Genomic DNA, 20,278 nt, shown 5'->3' with positions numbered 1-20,278 from the left:
CCTACTTGTATAACAACCACATTCCAGATTGTCTACTTTAAAGTTATGTTGCTATAATTATGTAATGATTTCATAGTCTGATCTCCAGTTTTACTTTAACACTGGACAAAACATAGGAAAGGTTCCTCCGTGCAAGCACCGGGTCGTTACTGACCCCTAGAGGGACACCTGCTTACGTTGGCGTTTTCATGGCAGACTACAGCAGGGTGGTTTGCCATTGCCTTCCCCAGTCGTGACCACCTTTCCCCCAGCAAGCTGGGTACTCCTTTTACTGACCTCAGAAGGATGGAGGGCTGAGTCAACCTGAGACAGCTACCCGAGACCCGGCTTCCGCTTGGATCGAACTCAGGTCATGGGGAGACTTTTGGATGCAATACTGCCGCCTACCACTCTGCGCCACACGTTAAAGCAGTTTTAAATCCCATTGATTTTAATGGAAAAGTTGAGTACACTTAAATCTCATTGAAGTCAGTAGGGCGTTAGCACACTTAACTTTGGCTAGATTGTCACAAAAATGCAGTGGGCACACAATACTCTCTATGTTAGCTTTTCCACTGAATGCTTTAACAATACATTTCCAGTCAGGCCAACATGTATAGCCACAAGAGAAGAACTTGAAGCATAACACACAAAGGGCAAAGTACCATAAATGTGTAAAAGATTACCATAAAGATTAAAAATATTTTATTTACATTTTTCTTTATATACAATTTTTACATCTTAGTTTAAAAACAGAATAGAGTACATATGCATGTCTGAACATAAATGCATTCACAGCCTGGGATAAGTTAACTTTTGCAAACAAGTGGGAAGAAAAAATGCTTTTAGAAAATTAAAAAAGACAGCTTGTAGAGTTTCACAGCAGCCCCAGAAAAGTTATTAGAAAAATATTCCAATACGCACATTTGAGTCTATATATCTGAACAAAGTACTTCCATTTGCTGCAGCAGAGTTAGAAGAGTGTAGTTAGATGATAACTTTTCAAGGTAACTTGCTAGTAAGATTGTTTATGAAACATCTGCCACTGCATTCAGGGTATGCTGCGAAGCTACACTGAATTATGCATGGATAAATTGTTCCTGCTGCTGCAGCTCCCCATATCCTTCTATTACATCTATTTTCCCCAGACTTCCTTCCAGTGGTATTTAAGAACAATAATAAAGTTTCCCAGTTGTTGAAGGATATCTGGAATTTGATCCCAAGTAACCTAAGATACCAACGTTTTGAGGAACCCACCAAAGTAATCCAGGATTATTAATCCAGATTTCCATTCATTTTTTCTTTGCCCCTTTCCTACACTACTTGGAAGAAAAACTGCCATTAATAAAACACCACATGATAGGAAAATGAGATTTTCCAGTGCTAAAACTTTGAACACATGTTTAGTTTTACAGATGTGTCATACAGGCAGCTATGCTCTCCCTGCCTCAAAACACCCCCGGCCACGCCCCTTTCCAGCCGCTCCACACTCCTCTTGCGAGCGTGGGAGGTCAGTTTTCTGGGAACCAACCTCGGAGTATGGGCTCTTAAGGCTGTTTCCTGGAAAACAGCATATCCTATGGCTGTCTAGCTGCTGCCTAGCTGCCATAGGATTGTGCCCTAAGATGATAAATGGCTGGCTTACACTACAAAAATACAGTTGTCAACTTTTCCATTATCAAGCGCATCTAAATACTGGCTGGTTGCAAGTCTCTGGCCGGGTTTGCACGATCAGCAGGTGAAACTACACAGTATGGGTTGTTTCCCCCACCCCTGCGCATGCACCCGGCATTTCCTTAATTGCTCACACCATGTTGCAGGTTGCTGTGTCATCCAAACCCAATGCGCAGCATGGTGGGAATGACTTCTAACCCACCCCACAGCCTGTGGCACAGCATGGATAATTAAGCAAATGGGCACACATAGGGGCAGGGTAAACAACCCATATTGTGTCGTTCCCTTGTTGATTGTGCGAATCTGGCTACTGGATCTTAGGAGAACCACTGCCACTTTTCTTCCAGCACTGCCAAGCACTGTTTCCTACAGCTGATGTACTCTACATACAGCCCTTCCAAGTGAAATGTATGGGCCACAATCCAGTGCAGCATGCTTAAACCCTTTGAAATCAAATTGATTAAAGTGGGCTTAAAACTACTGGATTGTGGGTTTTGCCTGTACTAAAGTTATGTCCCAAGACTGTTCTGGCACTACTTAAAATGGCAGCTGGATCACCAATGCAAATTGAAAACACACAGCTTGAATCAAGTATTGAGCCCTTTATGAAGAGCCTAGTACTTGACAACTTCTAGTACATAATATTAGGTAATGTACTACAGAGAGAGAGAAAATGGAGAAGTGTCTAATGCCAGAAAACTATAATTTTAAAACTAAAAGGATGAGTCAAACATGCTGCATTCACTGCCACCACTCTCCTTCACCTTTTTCTGTTTTAAAGTAAGCAAGCATATTTAGGCAATGCATGGAAATTCTGAGAATGTACCATCTAAACTAGTGTTTCTGTTATCATGAACAAAAGCAAGGTAATATGCTAAACATCACTGACACACACAAAGTTGACAAATAAATAGTGTTTTAACCATATCCAAGACACAAGAACAGCAATATCATCCCTTAGATGCTTGATTTTCCCCCACCTGCAATTTGGGACAGAGATAAGAAGAACGAACACACACAACAGTTAAACAAAAACAACCAGTGTATATAAGAGGGGGATTGAATAAAATAAGGCTGCATTCCAATGCAGAGTTGCTTGAGAGAAAACCCCAGTAAATTCACGGCCTAGGGCTTCCTTCCAATTAAATATGAACAGAATTGGGCTAGAAGTATTAAAATAGCTGCATTACAATGGAATGGAGAATAGGAGTTAAGTAATAACCACAAGCATTGAGGAATTCTAAATAACTAGTTAAAATATTTTACATGTTCTGTCATTCTGTTCTCAGTATCATCTTAATGCTCCAATACTTAACATCACGGGTGGGCAATTTATGGCCCTCCAGATGTTTTAGCCTACAACTCCCATGATCCCTCATCATTGGTTATACTGGCTAAGGCTGATGGGAGTTATAAGCCAAAACATCCGAAGGTCCACAAATTACCCACCCTTGCTTTACATTTAATGCATCATTTGAAATAATTCTTCTATAATGTTGAAAACAATACCTTAAAACCAAAGACCTAGTTAAAAGTCAGAAGTTAAAAAGTGGCACACATTTAAAAGCATTGACCTCTAATTTTTTCTATTGCCTAGGTGCTAAATCTTTTTAAAAAAATACTCTAGTCATTTGATATAGGTATTGGGGCAGGATACATGTTATAATCTGTTTCCATTTCAGATATGCACATGGAGGAAGCGTTTGAAAGCACTCCCACATCAAGATGACCTAATCAACATACAAGGTTTGCATATGCAGAGATATTTTGGCTCATTCCACATGTAACACCAAACCGTTTTAAGTGTTGCATACACGAGCAGCACTGAGCCTTGGGCTCGCAAGCTTTCCCTTCCTCCTCTTGTTAATAAGCTAGGGTCCTAAACCATGGCTTGAACCTGGCTTACCTAGTGCTCCTCCAGTTTCAGATGTAATGACAAACTTTGGTTCATTTAAACCCAAAAGCTTCTGATCTTGTCACTGCAGCCATGCTGAAGGACGGGAGGGGGAACTGCACAAGCCTAAGGCTTGCTGCTACTTATGCATGTAATGCTAAACTGTGGTTTAGTGTTACATGTAAAAAGGGCCTTTAACACATTCAAAATCAATCTCTATATTATCTCAGGCAGTTCACCCATATGAGTCCTATTTTACCATGCCACTATAAGCCATTAAAAAAAAAGTGGTTCTATGTGGTGTGTTAAAACTGGTACATTCTCATGGTGAGCAGAATTTCAAGCAGCCATCTACTTGTTTTGAGTGAATCAGACTTGGGTTTTACTTTGGCAGCACATAAATTCTTAATTTATATACCAGTACATAATCACAAAACACGGTGCTACATTAGGATCACAGCATGAGTGCAGGGGCATTTCAGCTTAATCTACTAAGAACTACCACATACAATAAAATGTGTTTGCAATGGCTTGGAGGATAACGGCCTCTACATGGTCTTATTATGATCTGTTTTATTTCTTCTTATGTCCTAAATATAGAAAATTTAATTCCCAAGCTGCACTGGTTTTCTATATCAAGTATTGGTGGGTAGGCTCAAATATAGTATTACTATTAGATTCACATCCACATGAGTGTTTTGCTGTGCAGAACTCCTTTATTCAGTCATGAGCTACTGATAGTGTATGCCAATTGGCACAGCTTTAAACCCTGCAAGATCCTGTTCTGAACAGGATTATGTAAGACCAAACAGACAATAGAATTAGGGGGGGGGGTGTCTTAAAGAGCTGAAACGCACAATAAGATGCATCTGCTGCTAGACTGTTCCACTTTGGACTACAGGGTGAGGGACTGAATGTTCCCAACCATTTAAAAAAAATCCTCGAGTTTACAAAATTAACATTTTGGATGGCGGAAGGGCTAGGCTAGAACTTTCTCCCTGGCATGCCAATTTTGTATAATCATGTAGAGATGCTGATGTTGTTTCTTGACTCTTTGTCCACTGGTCGAAAAGATTTACTAACAAATCAACTTCATGTAAAAACATTCTTCTGTAAAAGTGAACATGTTTTACATGTTTACTACAGAACAAAAACATCACTTTGAGACCAGTGTGTGCATTTGGGTTTGTGCTACCAAGGTTGCAAATGCTTCTATTTGGGAAGCATACGGAATTTCATATTTCTGGCCGCACAAATATTGGCTAATGTCGGTAATCAATAGGTTTACTGGCTGGCTCGCTGTTGAAAGGTAATGAGAAAATTTGGTCTAGCAATCATTTTAATACATTATCACCTCAGTTAACATAATGTAGATTATCCATTTAATCAATATTATACTCTAACACAAAAGAAATCACAAGGTAGTCCTTTGTCTTTTCTATATTACTCCATACATATCCCTATAAATCTTTATGTCCAATAGCTGAAAGGTAGTAAAGTGTCATATAATAATTGTAAAGGGTACAATTTAAAATTTCATTTGCTCATTTATTGACTTTAGTCAATGTGTTACTGTTTTGGGTTTTTTTGGCATGCATAATTTTGCACTCTCAGAATACATTTGTTCTACAGGGATTTCCAACTAGGAAATGCTGAAACCAAACTGTACAGTTTATGCTTCCATGTTTTTACATGAACAAGTGTGTCTCTTGTGAAGCCTTATCTCAGTAGTTTGCTCAGCATCAGCAGGCCTTAAATTGCCAAGGCAGGATTTTGCACATCTCCACTTTCCACATGTTACTTTAAAAAGACAGATACTGAAATTTAAGTATTTCAGCTCATTACTCTATTCAGATTTATTTTCAGTGATATCACTCATCTACAGATAGAAGTCTACAAGCTAAGAAAGTGCTCTTAACACGATACAGTTGCTCAAGCCCCTCAGGCATCCATTCAAGGACTGTGAGGCCAGTGGTTATTTTCAAAGTTTGCCTGATGCAATTTTTTTTTAGCACATTAGCTCAATCGGTTGAAATTGTTTGGCTTCAAAGCTTCTGAGAATAATGCCTAGAGGAAAGCACAACCATCCTGCACACAAAGCAATGTTAGTTATTATATACATTTCTCATTTGTTTTTCAACAGTACAGTACTGAGAAGATGGGATGGGATCTCTGGATTTTTTAAAAAACACGCAAAAAATGGTGGTTTCACCTTTTGTTATCATTAGCTTAAAATGAGTTTAAATGTTACTGAATCAATCAGCATATACCAAATATAAGTTGACATTGATAGGAATGACACCTCCAGTTACCCAACAAATTTAAATACATTAAAGGGTGCTATTGCGGCTAAAATTCAAAAGATATGGCCGATATCTGTGCACTAGTTAAAAATAGACTTTTCTAGCTGCACAAAAATATGCATTTTATCTTGATCTTACAACGTATTCATGTACGTATACAGAGATATATTTTATTCACAAACCACAATGCAGACAAGGCAGCCTAGAGTATTGTAGAAAACTGTCAGTGTTACTTTTAAGACGTGTGTATTTTTCAGCAGACTTACTGGACCTACTGCACGAAATTAAGGGGAATGCCATGCAAAAAATAGAAAACTATTTTAAATTGTCACTGATATCAAAATGAAAAGTGTCGAATGTGAACAGGAGTGGTCTATAAATGGAACAAAATAATATTTAAAGAACAAGTAATGTACAGGAACAAACTGGAAGGCCCCTTTCACTGCTACATTAGGAGTCAGGCTGTGTTCTAATAAGGCTGCTGAATTTTATCCCAACACAGTTTAAGAAGTTAAAATGCACACAATATATGTTTCCGACCCACCTTGCAAACACAGTATATTCCAGTGCTTCCTGAAGCAGTGTTGTCTTCGCTCACACACAATGAACCTATTATATGGGTTTAAAACATGAAATGGAAGAACAACTTCTATTTTCCCCTCTCTCAAAACATACAGTAATAGCATGTAAAAAATAAAATCAATACAAAACCACAATTATTGGCATTCCTAATAAACTAGATGCATTCCCTGTACACTTTTTTTCCTCTTTATTAATTTAAGAGGTGTATTACAAAGGACTACGTCTTCAGTGGACTTAAATCAGCTTTCCCTTTTCCCATCCCTCTATCCCACCAAATTATAAATAGTTTTTGGGTCTTTTCTTTTAGCTGCAACGTCTAACATGTTCCAGCACATACTCAGGAAAGTGTAAGCTACAAACTTGTAAGCCATCTAGCTTGCAGGGCATTCTTGGGTATTCATCTTCTTTCCATTTATTATCTTCAGGATCAAAAGTAAGGATTGAATCACTGTAGTGTCCATTGTAACAAAGGCCACCAAGAACCATTATCTGTTTGTCCAACACAGCTACACCATGGCCACTTCTACCAATTGGCATAGAAGCCAAAATAGTCCATTGATCAGTATCTGGATCATAAACCTCAGTGGAAGGGCACCCTTGAGACTCAAAAGATGCCCTGAGGATTACACAAACACCCCCAAAAACATAAAGCTTGCCATTATAAGAAATCATCTTGTGAAAACATCTTGCATAATTCATTTTGCATTTGTTTTCCCAACAATTAGTGACCACTTGAGTCCTCCTTGTTCGCTGCTCAACAGTTCCTTCTTTACTGGGGTCAAACACACACACCTGCTTTGATGTGGAAGAGGATGTTATTCCACCAGTGATGTACAACTTGTTACCAAGAACAGTTCCTTCATGTCCATACTTATTGACTGGATAGGGATCCACAAACTCCCACTTATCTTCTGTGATATCATATCGCTCAGTTGAATAAAATGTCTCATCTCTTGTCCTTCCAGCCACCGCATAGATGTACCTTCCAATAACACCAACAGCAAATTCTGAGCGTGGTACAGACATGTCTGCCATCCGCAGCCAAGAGTTTTGTCTTGGATCATATCTGAAAACTTTGGAGGAAGCATGAAATTCACCGTCTGGCCCCAACTCTTCCCCACCCAATAAGAATACAAAGTTATTAACAATAGCAAGGCAGTCTGGTCGTAAAGGTACTTGTGGGCCTTCTAGCTCCCACCATACCCTGGGCTTGTGCAGGAGGAGAATTTTGCTATTTACCATGCTGTGTCCTATCATTCCTCTAAATACTGCAGTCTGGGGTTTGGCAGAACGAATGCGATTTGATTTCATTTCCATCAAAGGCTGCTGGTGCACACTATGGAAGTAATTCATAGCCTGCTCCACCTCATGCCGCAACTGCCGGGAATAACGATAAAATTCCGATGTTTTCACCTAAGGACAGAGCAAAACATGTGTATTGACCAAGAACTGTATGGAAGAGAAATCTCTCTCAAAGAATACTGCATAATTACTCAAACTTTGAGGGAAAAACATAGTCTAACTACAGCAAATAAGATGTACTGAGGTCCTGCAAGTCCAGCAGTCTGTTGAACCTTCTGAACAACCTATACCTCTTTCTCCCTACTTGCACTGCTTATCTTCAACAGAATTCATAACAATTGAAATAACCTTTTAGCAATTAACTTGACATATTTTGTAGAAAGGATTAAACAGACTATGATTCTTCCATGGCAGTTTTTACATGTTTGGAACATAATTAAGATTTAAATGGCCTCTTAAAGAATTCCACTACTTCCCTAATGCTCTAACACTTGCTAAGCAAGTCCTTTAAAGTTTAAAAATATCAAATTTGATTAGCTATTTCAGTTATTAGCGGCATGCCAGCAGGAGCTGTCACGTCACAATGGGCTTCTGTTACTCCTGCAAACGAGTCAACAGCCACAAGCCTTTAGGCTGCCACTGGCTCCAATGTTGCAATGAGCCCAGCAAGCTTTAGCAAGATGACTGCTTTGAGGGAGTAGAAAAACCTCCGATTCTACATGCCAAGGTCCATGGGGAACTTTAGTTAAATTAAAGAGTGAGATGTTACATATTGCACCAATAGTTTTTGTCTTCCTGGTACAAAAATGAGAAAGAATTCCTTTGCTGCTTATAAAAATAAGATGGCCCTGATCCTATCCTCTGACAAAGAACATGTCAGTGGTACAGGAATGTTCCTAAGGGCCCTTGTACAGATGCAAGGTTACAATTGCCATCTTTCATTACAACCAGAAGCTGTGATCTTGCACTCTTACAAGGAAGTTATTTGTTACAGCCACAGTCATACTGGTCTACCAAACCATTTACAGCTATGTACATTTCAGTCATGCACAAAGAAGCATAAAGTTATCAACATACTCTAAGAATGCACACATTTTAAACCTTAGTGCCTAAGTCCTAGACTTCCTTTCTGTTTTCAGTACATATATACTGACAGACTATACGTTTGTGTGTCAAAATTAGGTTTTTAGTTTCTGAACTTCATTAATTTCTCACAACTTCAAATGAAGCCACAGTAGGAAGATAGTATTTGTGTTTCACTTTTATTAGTATAGTAACTGATTTGTAAATACAAGTTTGGCTGCAATTCTAGTGTTTTTTACAAGAAAATCTATTTATCCACTGTTTATCTACAGTGCTATCAACCTATATTGAATACTGTGAATAAGTTACACCTAAACATTGGGGCACTTCTAAAACGAATGCTTTCTGGGTAGTCAAATCTTTATTTTATGCATAAAAATGAGAATCACCCTATAGTAATGACTTCCATTATACACAAGATATTGGGCAAAGTCTTTCAGCTCAGAAACAAGCCATCCCTCATTATTTTTCCTCCTTCGTATTTGGGACTTTAAATATTTTTAGATGAACAACCATACGTATGACCACAGAAACATGTACAATTCTTTAATCTGGGGTGAGTGGGTTGCTTTTTTTAAATTAAAAAATAATGGATTTGAGTGAGTAGGTTTATTATACTGTAAATACTTGATTTAACCGTGAAATTTGGCATCTGCATACACATACATACTTTAAATTGCTTCCAAAAATCTTTGTGGAAAGAGTGTTTTTCCCTTATAATAATATCCAACCCAACAAACTGATTGGTTGGTAAATCAGGACAGACAAAAAGAAATACTTCTCATGAGTCATAATTATTGTACAGAATTTGCAGTCACAAGATCTGGCAATAGCCACTAGCCTAGATAGATTTAAAAGATTACAAAAATTCATGGAGAACAATTCTATCAATGGCTACTAGTCAGGATGTTTATATGGAACCTCGAGGATCAAAAAGACTACACTGATACCAGTTGCTAGAGAACAACAGTAGGAGAAGGCTCTTGTCTTCATGTCCTGCTTATGGACTTCCCAGGGATCTGGTTGGTCACTGTGGGAAACAGGATTCTGAACTAGATGATTCTGAACTAGATGAACCTTTGATCTGGTCGAGCAGGACTCTTTATCCAAAGCAACTGCAAAAATAGCTATACCTTAAGGGGGATTTTATTGTGTAACCTATTAAAAATCATCATTTAAAAATAAAGCATTTAATTATCTGCACATTGTGAGTATGTCTGCATCAAATGCAAGGCAAGCAGAAAAAGAATACTACTATCAGAAGTAACTACTTGAAAGACATGATTGTGCTTGCCAACCCTATATAAACATAGTCTTTTCTAGTTAAAATTACTGGATAACAACAAGTAGGGGCATAGTGTGTGTGTGTGTGTGTGGGGAGCAGTTGTTCCACCACAGGCAAGCACTTTGAATACTATACTGTGCAATTTGCAATCAGGCTTTTGTAGAAGCAAAATCACATAAGGAGAACAGCCACATGGCATTGAGGTTGACTTTATGCAAGTCAACCTCAATGCCATATGACAATTCTGCTATGTTCCTTTTTAATGAGTTTAGTTTGCAGGAAAGTGTTAGGCTAATGAGGTGGTATTAATTTCCATGTCGGGCACACTGGTAGATAATACTTACAACTTCTCCAAGGTAATTGTAACTGTATTACAGAAAGAACAATTCCAAATCTCTGCCTCTCTGAAACATGCCTTTCAACCACTAGTCTATTCATTTCTCTTATTACTGCTACTTACTGCAACACAAAGCTGCCAGTCATCAAGATTAAAGTGCAGAAGATCAGGGTATCAAACCATGATGACCTTTCATTCCACCAGCTGACTACAGGGCACAGCAAAAATGTATGTTATATATGAAATATTTGTCCCCATGTAACTACAGCTACATGCCTCCCCCCCCCCCCCCGCAATCCAGTTTTCTGAAAAACGGTATTAAGGTAACCAACTACAATTTTCGAAAACATATCGTATCTGACACAAGATCTGGTACTGAAACCTAAAAATCACTATTTTTAATTTTAAAAGTGAACAAAACAAGAGCACAACTTGATCTAATATCCTACAAGTTTTCACGACTTCACAAAATATCTCCTAATATATCAAATTTTAAGTTTAACTTAAAAATCAAAGAAAAGTTGTATGGAAATCTAGAAAAATAGTTTGGATGAAACACTGCCACAAAAGATGACATTGCCTGTGCTGCGACATCTTTGTACATTTAGGATAGGGATATAAAGTTCAAATGCAAATATAGATCCTCAAAACTTCATCCTTCACAATTGTACAATGAATAGCAAGAAAAGCTAACAAGACTAGTCAACATTCACTTAAATGTAGCAGAACTTAACACCACTCCACTCCACAAGTTATAGCTAACACAAAAGAACAATTGCATTCTCTGACAATCTGTTCATGCAGGTTACAAAATAACTGTTCTAGAAGATACTTCCTTCAGAAATTAAGTATTTTTAATCTATGAAATAAGGAAAGTTCTCTCTTTACTAGCAATGAGATGAATGGCAGCTATGAATCCTCCTATTTTCAGCCTGGTTGAATTTGTCTTCAATACAACAGACCCCTCTTAGCATGAGTGTCCTTTTCTATCTTGTATCTTGATTGTTGTTTCTCAATATACTAAGGCCATTAACCTATTAAAATACTTTAGCTGATGAACAGTGTCTGTCACAACATATTTTATTAAATAACTTGTACATATATACCACAATAAATCTTTTTGATTTGTTGAACTGTAATACGTTTCAATTTTTGCATACTGTTACATTTTCTTTTTATTCCCAGAATCACACTTTCAACCAAACTGGCCTCAAAAAATAATCTTAATTCACAGCTCCAATGATTAAAATTTCTCCTAACAGATGAAAATTAGTCCTCACCTGTTAATAAAGTCTCTAGTTTAACTGATTGTTTAAACCAATTTGCAGACCTAAAATGTACTAATGAAAGCCATCAGTTACGACCAAGAGGGGAGGTGTGACAGTAACAAGTTTAATTTAAAAACAAGTTTTCAATAAAGACCACTATGGTTAGTGATAAACTTGGTGCCAACAATGTTGCTACCATATTTCCCATAAAAAATACTCATACAAAAGGGGAGGGGAAGAGTACATGAGCTCATGGGGCATTCTTGACCTAACCATGGTTACGGGATTGGGCATAGTTACAAATTGCACTCAGCTTCAGAAGCACCAGTTACTTGTTCTGGGAGAATTCAATCACACAGACCTCAATATTACCAGCACCCCCATGCTGTCAAACGTGATTATGCCAACCACCTGTTAGGGAATACATACATACATACCTAATCCATCTTGAATAATTACAGAGTTTTGGATTATGGATGAAGTCTTTTAATCCCAGGGAACACCTAACTGTCCATGTGAGACATGGTCTGAAAAGTGATCAGTGTATGAAGTGGCTTCTATGCACATATTGTTCTTGCTTGATCAGACTGCCTATCCTGTGTACAGAAGATGAAATCTGAACAGAGAAGTAAACCAAGGGTCAGTTCATGTATTAGCCTCTTAATGTAGCTTTGCTTAGCCACACATAGAATCCCATTTTTATCTGTACCAGCCTCCAGAAAAAGGGAAGATTTCACTTCTCCAGGAGGTCAATACAGGTTTGAGAGTACTCCTAGACATCTTTTACCTCCTTGCCATTACTCACCCAGGAACACACTACTGCCGTGCTAGTTCCCAGCTTCTAGCAGCTTTTGGCATTATTATTGTTATTATTGTTATTGTTATTATTACATTTCTATACTGCCCCACTGCTGAGACTCTCAGGGAGGTTTACAAAGGTTAGTATCGAGCCCAGTCTTTCCCAAGAGGTGCCTTCTAGTTGCTTTGAATTACAACTCCTACCAGCCCTGCCAGCACAACTGATGGTCAGGAATGCTGGAAGTTGCAGTCCAAAAACCTGGAGGGCACCAGGTTGGGGAAGGGTAATCTAGCCTCTCCGCTCCGCCCTCAAAAAGCTCACACTTAGGCAGCCTCTGCATTCACTCAAAAGTTCTCAGGACAAAAAATATGCTGCTACAATAAACCAAGTATTCTGAAGAGGAGAGGGACAAGAACAGCTTTCTCGACTTGGTGCCCTTCAGATGTGTTGGACTGCAACTCCCATCACTCCATGCTGGCTGGGAATGATGGGAGTTGCAGACCATCACATCTGGAGGGGCCCAGGCTGGGGAAGGCTCGGCTAGAGACTATGGCCAAAAGCTGCTAGTAGAAACTGGGACTATGCATGGAAGCTGCAGAACACAAGATGAGGAACAGCAGTGAAATAAAAGTGTGACAAACACTTTAAAGTGGAGGTTGTCAGGTTGGCCCCTGAGAGGCTTCCTCTCTTCTTTTGGAAGCCAGTATAGGCACAGAAGGGGTTCCATACATGTGAACCTCATTAAGAGACTAGTGTGTGAACTGACAATAAATGTGCAATCCTATGCATGTTTAGACAACAAAAAACCTGACAACTCCCAGTATTCCCCAGCCAGCTAGCTATGTGTTTTTCTGTCTAAACCTGCATAGGATACACATGCAAAAACTAAGACAAAGAAATAATAAAAGTGGAAACAGAAAACAAGGATGAGAAACACATATATACTGGTATCTAACACAAAAAAGTGAGTGAGGCCACAAAGCAGCAGAGTGTCATGTATGAAAAGCAAAAGGAATTTTAGAAGATACATCAAATCAAATGGTTGTAACCAATGACTACAGTACACAACAGTCAGAATACAACACATTTATTTAATAAATTTCAAAAGTGTGGCATTAAGAATAAGCGTTAGAAAATATACTTGTCGCTCTTGGTTATTTAGCTTGGTCTTTTAAGGCTTCAGTTATTTCACTCTATTTGCTCAGAGGACATAAGTCTCAACTTAAGAAATGTATTTTTTCCCACGCAGCTTAGAATGAAAATACAAATGTAGTAAGTAATAAGGATTGCTTTTCCCTAAAAATCTAATTTTAGTACCAACCACATCAATGAAGGTTCTTCAAATGCATACTTTTATCAAAATTATATGGATTTAAGCATGTGCATATTGTTTTCAGCAGTTATTTTAGTCCTATAGTATAGATACTAATAAGGAGTAATGTCGAATAGGTGTGACAGCTTTACCTGACACGGCACTGTTACAGAATCTTACATAACCCCATCTTCCTAATTATAGTTCCATACTAGTGGCAGGTGAATAGCAAATGCAGAATTATATTTGATTACACAAAGGTATTGATGCTTTATAATTAAAATATGTTAATGAATGCTCAGTGTACAGAAGTTGTGTATAGCAAGAGGAAAATGTAATTGAGACGACATCTGCTTTCTAGTAAAGCAAAGGGAAAAAACCCACTTTCTTATTTAGTTCTAGCTGACCCTTATTTAGTTCTAATCAACAAGAGACCAAGCAAGGTTTTCTCCCATTTACAGCTTGGAAGTGAGGGCTGTAATTGGGAGATTTACACACCCCACCCCAACCTTTACATAGCATTAAATATACTTTGCTTGAATGGGTTTTAATTTCATTTTTCCAGTCTTACACCATATCCTAGAAATATTTCTTTGGAAGTAACAGAAGAATGCATACTTATGTGATAAGTTCAGGGTGGGAGAAAAGGCAGGAGCCCTAGTCACTCAAGCTGCTACTTCCTTTACAGGGAACATGCTTCTTGGAGACAAGTAGCAAGAACAGAACTTTCCTTTTCCATCTTCCTTTGCATGAGAGGATTCTCTGCATCTTTGGCCCCATGTAATGTTTTCTTCCTGCATTCAATCTGCTTATGCAATATAGCACACCTTTTACACTATTCTCAGACCTTACTCTCTCTGTTGCATCATCCCTTGTTCATCTCCTACCTTTTTGCTTTTCTCTGCCTCCTCATTCCTTCTGCTTCAGCTGTTTCCACTTAGACAGGATTCCTAGCATCAAACCTTACCAGACTCTTGAAATATCATATCTAGTCCCACGGGCAAGTTGCCTCTGTTTGGTTAGTCTTATTTATGTATTTATTTGTTTGTTTGTTTATTTCATTTCATTTCTATACCGCCCAATAGCCGAAGCTCTCTGGGCGGTTCACAAAAATTAAAACCACAAAGTGCAGCATAAGACAATATAAAATATAAACATTTAAAACCACAATGTAACAGTACAACCAGAATAAAACCTGGCTGGACTTATTCCTAGTCTTAATCCTAGTCTTCCTGGATTAGAAGCTTGGTTCCTGAATGATCCATACCCTTCCCTGCTCTCCTTAAAACCAGCTCCTTCCAAAGACCTATGTTCTCTTTGGGAACCTGGACCAACATCAATCAAGTGCACAACTACTACCATCCCGCACTTTGCTGGCATTGGAGAAGACTGAAGCTGGAGGAAGAACAACATAGACTGAGAATGCAGCCTCCTCCTAGTACTACTACTTAACCCTGTGAGAAAAGATAAATACAGGACAGGAATAAGTCCCAGCATGATCAAAACTCAGCACCTCTCTCCAGCTCCTGTGTCCTCCTGCAAGGAAGGGAAGAGAAAGTGAATGAACCGGTTTGGTAACAAAGTCCCCAGAAAGTTCATTTGTTCCAAGCTCTGTCCATATATGAGCATGAACAGCCGGGGGGGGGGGGGGGGAATCAACAGCCATATCAGAGCTCACTTGCACTTTGTGAGCACATCACATCTTTGAACGTCATACCAAAGCTTCCTATATTATTCTGGTTGTTAGAAATTATAATTCAGATCCTGCATTGATTGTGTTGGATTCAAGAGAGCAGGGGCAAGATGAAACATCTAAAGTCAATGCTCCAGTTATTTTCCAGTACACCTGTACTGGATTTTCCATTTTACACCAGGAATTTAAAACCCTTTAGGATGTATGGTTTTAAAATGTAATATTTCCACAACTATGGTATATTAACTCCCAAAGTTAATGTGCACAGATCATTTAAAATCATAGATTACAATAAATGCAGCCTTGTCAATTACCTTGTCTGTACTTGTTTCTAAGGTTAACACTATCGCTGAGAATCAGAAAAGGCTGCAAACCTACCTGTTTGCTGGCTGTAAATCCTGCTAGTTTGCAACTGGGAGGGGTGTTTTAAAAGCTAGATGGCAAGTTTCAGACACTGACGACTTCAAAGTTCTATTTTCTAAAACAGTGTCTTATTTTTCCCTCCTCCTAATTCTGGGAACTTTACCTATGAACAGCATGCTGCCCTAAATGCAATGATGAATTCTATCTATTGCTTTCAAACGCACCAACCTTTTCAAAAACACTGGATGGTGTCATCAAACAAAACCTGATGTTCTGAATGATGGTGTCGGTATGCCTCCAGCGTCTTCTATCATGCCGCAGCCAAGCCTGAACAGCCTCGTAGAGCTCTATCTCTGGGAACCTGCTCAGATGATCATTATCCAAGTAAGTCATAAGCTTTTCAAAGCTCAGATAGGACAAGAAGTCAGGTCTGGCCATGAGAGGCACAAAGTTTTCTAACAAAAAGGAATCCAGCTTTTCTCTGACTCCCTCGATGTTTACACCAAAGTCATCTAAGAGTCTCATAATTTCTGCACAGTTTTCCAAGCAGATTTTTGCTAAGAGAAAGGAGCAGCAGAATTTAACCACCTCAATAAGCTGCACATACATGGCAGCCTGCAGGATCTCATGAACAGTGGTCATACTCAGTTCAATGGTTCCATAGTACATGAACTGGAGAACATGACTGAAGCCTGTGGCAGTTAGACCTTTCAAGTGGATTTTATTCTGATCTCGCTCCCTCATATCAGCAGTGAACATAATCCTGAAGTAATCACTTTGGGTGGCAAGCAATGCTTTATGAGCCTGAAACTGGTGATCTTCAATAACAAGAGTGACGTCAAGAAGCAATCCCTCTTCATACAGTGTTCTGAACCCAGCAGAAACGCTGGTGTCATGGATAGAGGAACTAAATCCTTCCACGTCCCCTGCCATGAATCACCTGAAAAAAATTTAAATAAAGAAAATGTTATAATTTTTAAAAATTCATGAAGTGTAGAAATATTTTAACTTTTTTGTTTTTCAATTGTTGTGCTCTGTGAATAGTGTTAACTGGCAGTTTGCAAAATGGTAGGCCTTATAAGAAGTCTTGCTTTGTGAACAAGGGAAGTGTCTATGAAAATAAAATAAATTTTTAAGCTCTTTTAACTCCAACCAAAATCCAGCATAGTGCGTCGAGTGTTGTTGAGCTTGAACTGCAGACCTGGTGCAGAAGGTCAGCTTTATCTGCAAGTGATGAGGTGAATCATTTGTTGCTTATGCAAATGAAGGTATCCTGGGCGGATGCTGCTAAGATTTATAAACACGGTCATCAAGAAGCTCATATGAGACAGCTACGGGCTTACCTACAGTATTGTTATAGTCAGGTTATAGTCAGCACGCTATGGTGTAGCCTCAACTTAGCTTCTTAGCACCTCTGCACCAATGCCCTTGCAAATTAGTTATATCACTCGAAGATGAGAAAGAAATCTGATTTCACAAAGGTAACAATATAAAACTCAGTAGCAATAAAACATATATCCACACTCACCTCAATAATTACCACATATTTATAAGGACAGGTATTTGTCAATTTGGTCTAATATTCTGAATATTAAGAGATAAAAACTTAATCTTGAGGTTTTAAAAGCCATATCTGAAGCTAATTTGGAAAATCCTAAAATAATATTCTATTTCACATTTTAAATTATGTAGTTCAATCTTTTTAAAAGTATAAGGTGTTAACTGATCATACTGTATAAACATTTATAATAAACAGATCACTATTTTCCATGTGTCTCGGTATTACCGTGAAGGGAATTAATTTAGCTTCAATAACCTTTTGAGGACTCATGGGAAACTGGCATGGTCTACACTTATGGTTTACAGAAGGGAAGAAGAAAATTACCATCTATTTCGCTTGATCTACCGCAAGAAGATAATAGACAACAGATCTGCTTACACCTAAAGAAAAATGAAGCAACTTCTAGCAGTCAGCATGGATTAAATTAAGCTAAACAAATCTATTTACCATCTTTCATAGAATGACCTGTCCAACAGACAAGTGTAATCCTTGACATATCTAGGTTTCAGCCAGGCTTTTGACCTAATACCAACCATTCTTGCAAAAAGAAGCTTCAGAAATATTGACTAGAAGAAACTGATGGTACATAGAGACATTTTGCATAGGTCAGCACTTATTTCAGCTCTTAGCAAATAAAGAAGCAAAAAGGAACAAACATCAAAATGACAGATTGTATAAAACAGAGCTGCAAAAATGAATACTATAAAGAACAGGCTAAACATTCAAAATAATAACAAACTGATTATGATGATTTTTAAACAGAGAAAAATAAGTGTTACATTACAGTGGTAAATCAAAAGTACAAGGAGAAGAGGTAGCCTAAGTGAGGTACAAGATAGCACATCTGAGAGGTGAGGTCGCAAATAGACAGCAAACAGCACATCAGTCATCAACATAAAGCTATGACATCAGAGGCTGATATTTGATATACTAACTCGAACATCATTTTCAACACGCTTCAAGTTTTCAAGATTTAATAGAGCAGGGGTCCCCAATGTGACGCACGCGGGTCTCCAACATGGTACTCGTGGGCACCAAAAGCATTTTTATTTTATATATATATATATATATATATATATATTCCATTTTAAAAATACACATACATGGATTTGTATGAAATGCATACAGCTTTCTGGCAATTATACATGGGCTGCAAGAAAAGTGAACCAAATATCCAAATAAGTATCCATTTGAAGGTGACATCTATATGCCACCCTTTCAAATACTGAAAAGTGTTGCAAGGTCCTCAATCCACTGCATTATAGGAGTGTTTATCCTTCCAATGTTGTAATATTAGTCTTTTAGCTGTCAAAAGGGCAGAGAATCCATTTATACTACTTGGAAAAATGAAGCCACAAAATGTGTATCTCCATTTATGTTTACCATTTGTTAGTTTCCATGAAGCAGGTAAATAATTTAAAAGAGTGTGTACATCAGTGAATACTAAGGACTGTCCTAGTACAACATTTTTCTGTGTAATACCCTCCCTGTAAAAAGAAGCAACTACTGGACATTGCTAAAATGTATGTTAAAAGAAGCATTTTATGTATTGCACTGCCAGCTATTAGCTGAATTAGACAATCCCTTATTAAAGAGACAATACAGTGTCCAACAGACACAAAGGTAAAGTTTTGCTGAATAAGATGCGGCCTAAGATCCATAGACGTGAAAGGTAAATGTCAAAGTGGCTACCCACTGATTAGGTATTTTGTGGTGGTGCTCACAGCGGTATCTCAAATTCCCAAATGTGCCCATGGGTCCAAAAAGGTTGGGGATCCCTGTGATAGAGCATAATTTAACACAGAATGAATACTGAATAACTGTTTTCAGTTTTGGGCAATACAGCTCAAAAACAATGCTGTCATATTATGGAGGATTCAGACAAGTGCTACTATGAAGTTGATAAAATGTCTGGTATAATAACCCTATAAAAATACAGCGCAAACCAGCATGGGTTGATTTAATAGTTGATACTGAATCTTCTGCCAAGCACTAATTAAGCAAGACTAAGTGTATTCCTCCTGCCTCTGGCACAGCATATTACACAGGAACAGAACGTTATGGTAACAACTTACTATTAAGACAGTAATTTATCAGTTATCTTTTTGTCTTGGAAGCTTGGTTAACAAGCTTAGAGCTCACCTAGTTGCCTATGGCAAGTAAGGATCAATGTGCTACAAATGACTAATATACACATGAGTGAGCAGATGAGTTGGTAAAGAAAAAAACTGTGATGAATTTATCTGCAAGACTGAGTTAATATGTCCCATTCATTACAAAGCATTTTCAATTAAGTGTCTAAGGTAGGGAATGCTGGGAGTTGTAAGACATTTTCTGTCTAAACATGCATAGGATTGCACCCTAAGAGAGCAATCCTGTGGTCCCTGGGAGAGTGTCCCAGGGACCATAAGATTTCTCGGAAAAACCCTTCTGAGGTCAGAGACAAAGCTCTGACCTCAGAAGGGGGAGTCTCCTCTGCCCCCTTGCAGCCAATGCAGAAAGAACCCTGCTAGATGCCCTCTGAGGTCAGAAAAGCTACCTTGGAGGAGGTGGAAAGGGAGCATTCGGGGGTGGGGGGACTGGAGAGACCAGGATTTGAAATATCCTGAACCTCCTCCAACCTCCTTCCCTCTCCCTCCAAAATTCCCTCATTAGACAGGCTCAAAAGCCTGTCTAGCGAAATTCGCCAAAGATGGAGGACGGGGAAGTGAAGTCCCTCTGCTGCTCCTCCCACTCTGCTGGCTTCAAAGTGTCTTTGATGTAGTCACTACATCCCAATCTTCTCAGCTAATTTCATATACACATCTAAAGTAAAATAACTGAAACACAGAATAGACAAAAAG

At 38.4% G+C, this 20,278-nt stretch overlaps 2 protein-coding genes across 6 annotated transcripts in view; one reads left to right on the top strand and one right to left on the bottom strand.

The window, feature by feature from the left end:
• C3HXorf58 (chromosome 3 CXorf58 homolog) overlaps positions 1–11,643 on the top strand; it is a 45,083-nt gene extending 33,440 nt beyond the window's left edge. Inside the window, exons 8-9 of one of the 3 annotated variants that reach the window (XM_084844014.1) lie at positions 3,336–3,399; positions 10,480–11,643. In XM_084844014.1, the coding sequence (XP_084700140.1) occupies positions 3,336–3,399; positions 10,480–10,682 (267 nt within the window). In that variant the 3' untranslated portion in view covers positions 10,683–11,643. Of the gene's footprint in view, positions 1–3,335; positions 3,536–7,397 lie in introns of those variants that run through there. The other 2 variants (XM_084844017.1, XM_084844016.1) reach the window with 2 other exon arrangements.
• Positions 676–20,278, bottom strand: part of KLHL15 (kelch like family member 15) — a 36,605-nt gene continuing 17,002 nt past the window's right edge. For all 3 annotated transcript variants that reach the window (XM_084844012.1, XM_084844013.1, XM_084844011.1), the window contains 2 exons: positions 16,103–16,814; positions 676–7,845 (listed from right to left, as the gene is read on the bottom strand). In XM_084844012.1, the coding sequence (XP_084700138.1) occupies positions 6,736–7,845; positions 16,103–16,807 (1,815 nt within the window). In that variant the 5' untranslated portion in view covers positions 16,808–16,814 and the 3' untranslated portion in view covers positions 676–6,735. The remainder of the gene's footprint in view (positions 7,846–16,102; positions 16,815–20,278) is intronic.

Source organism: Heloderma suspectum, chromosome 3 (genome assembly GCF_057233095.1).
Source record: "Heloderma suspectum isolate Gila_16-S chromosome 3, 16-S_ref, whole genome shotgun sequence".
Classification (NCBI taxonomy): Eukaryota; Metazoa; Chordata; class Lepidosauria; order Squamata; family Helodermatidae; genus Heloderma; species Heloderma suspectum.
Note: the sequence above shows the minus strand (reverse complement) of the source record. Positions and strands in the feature narration are given on the sequence as shown.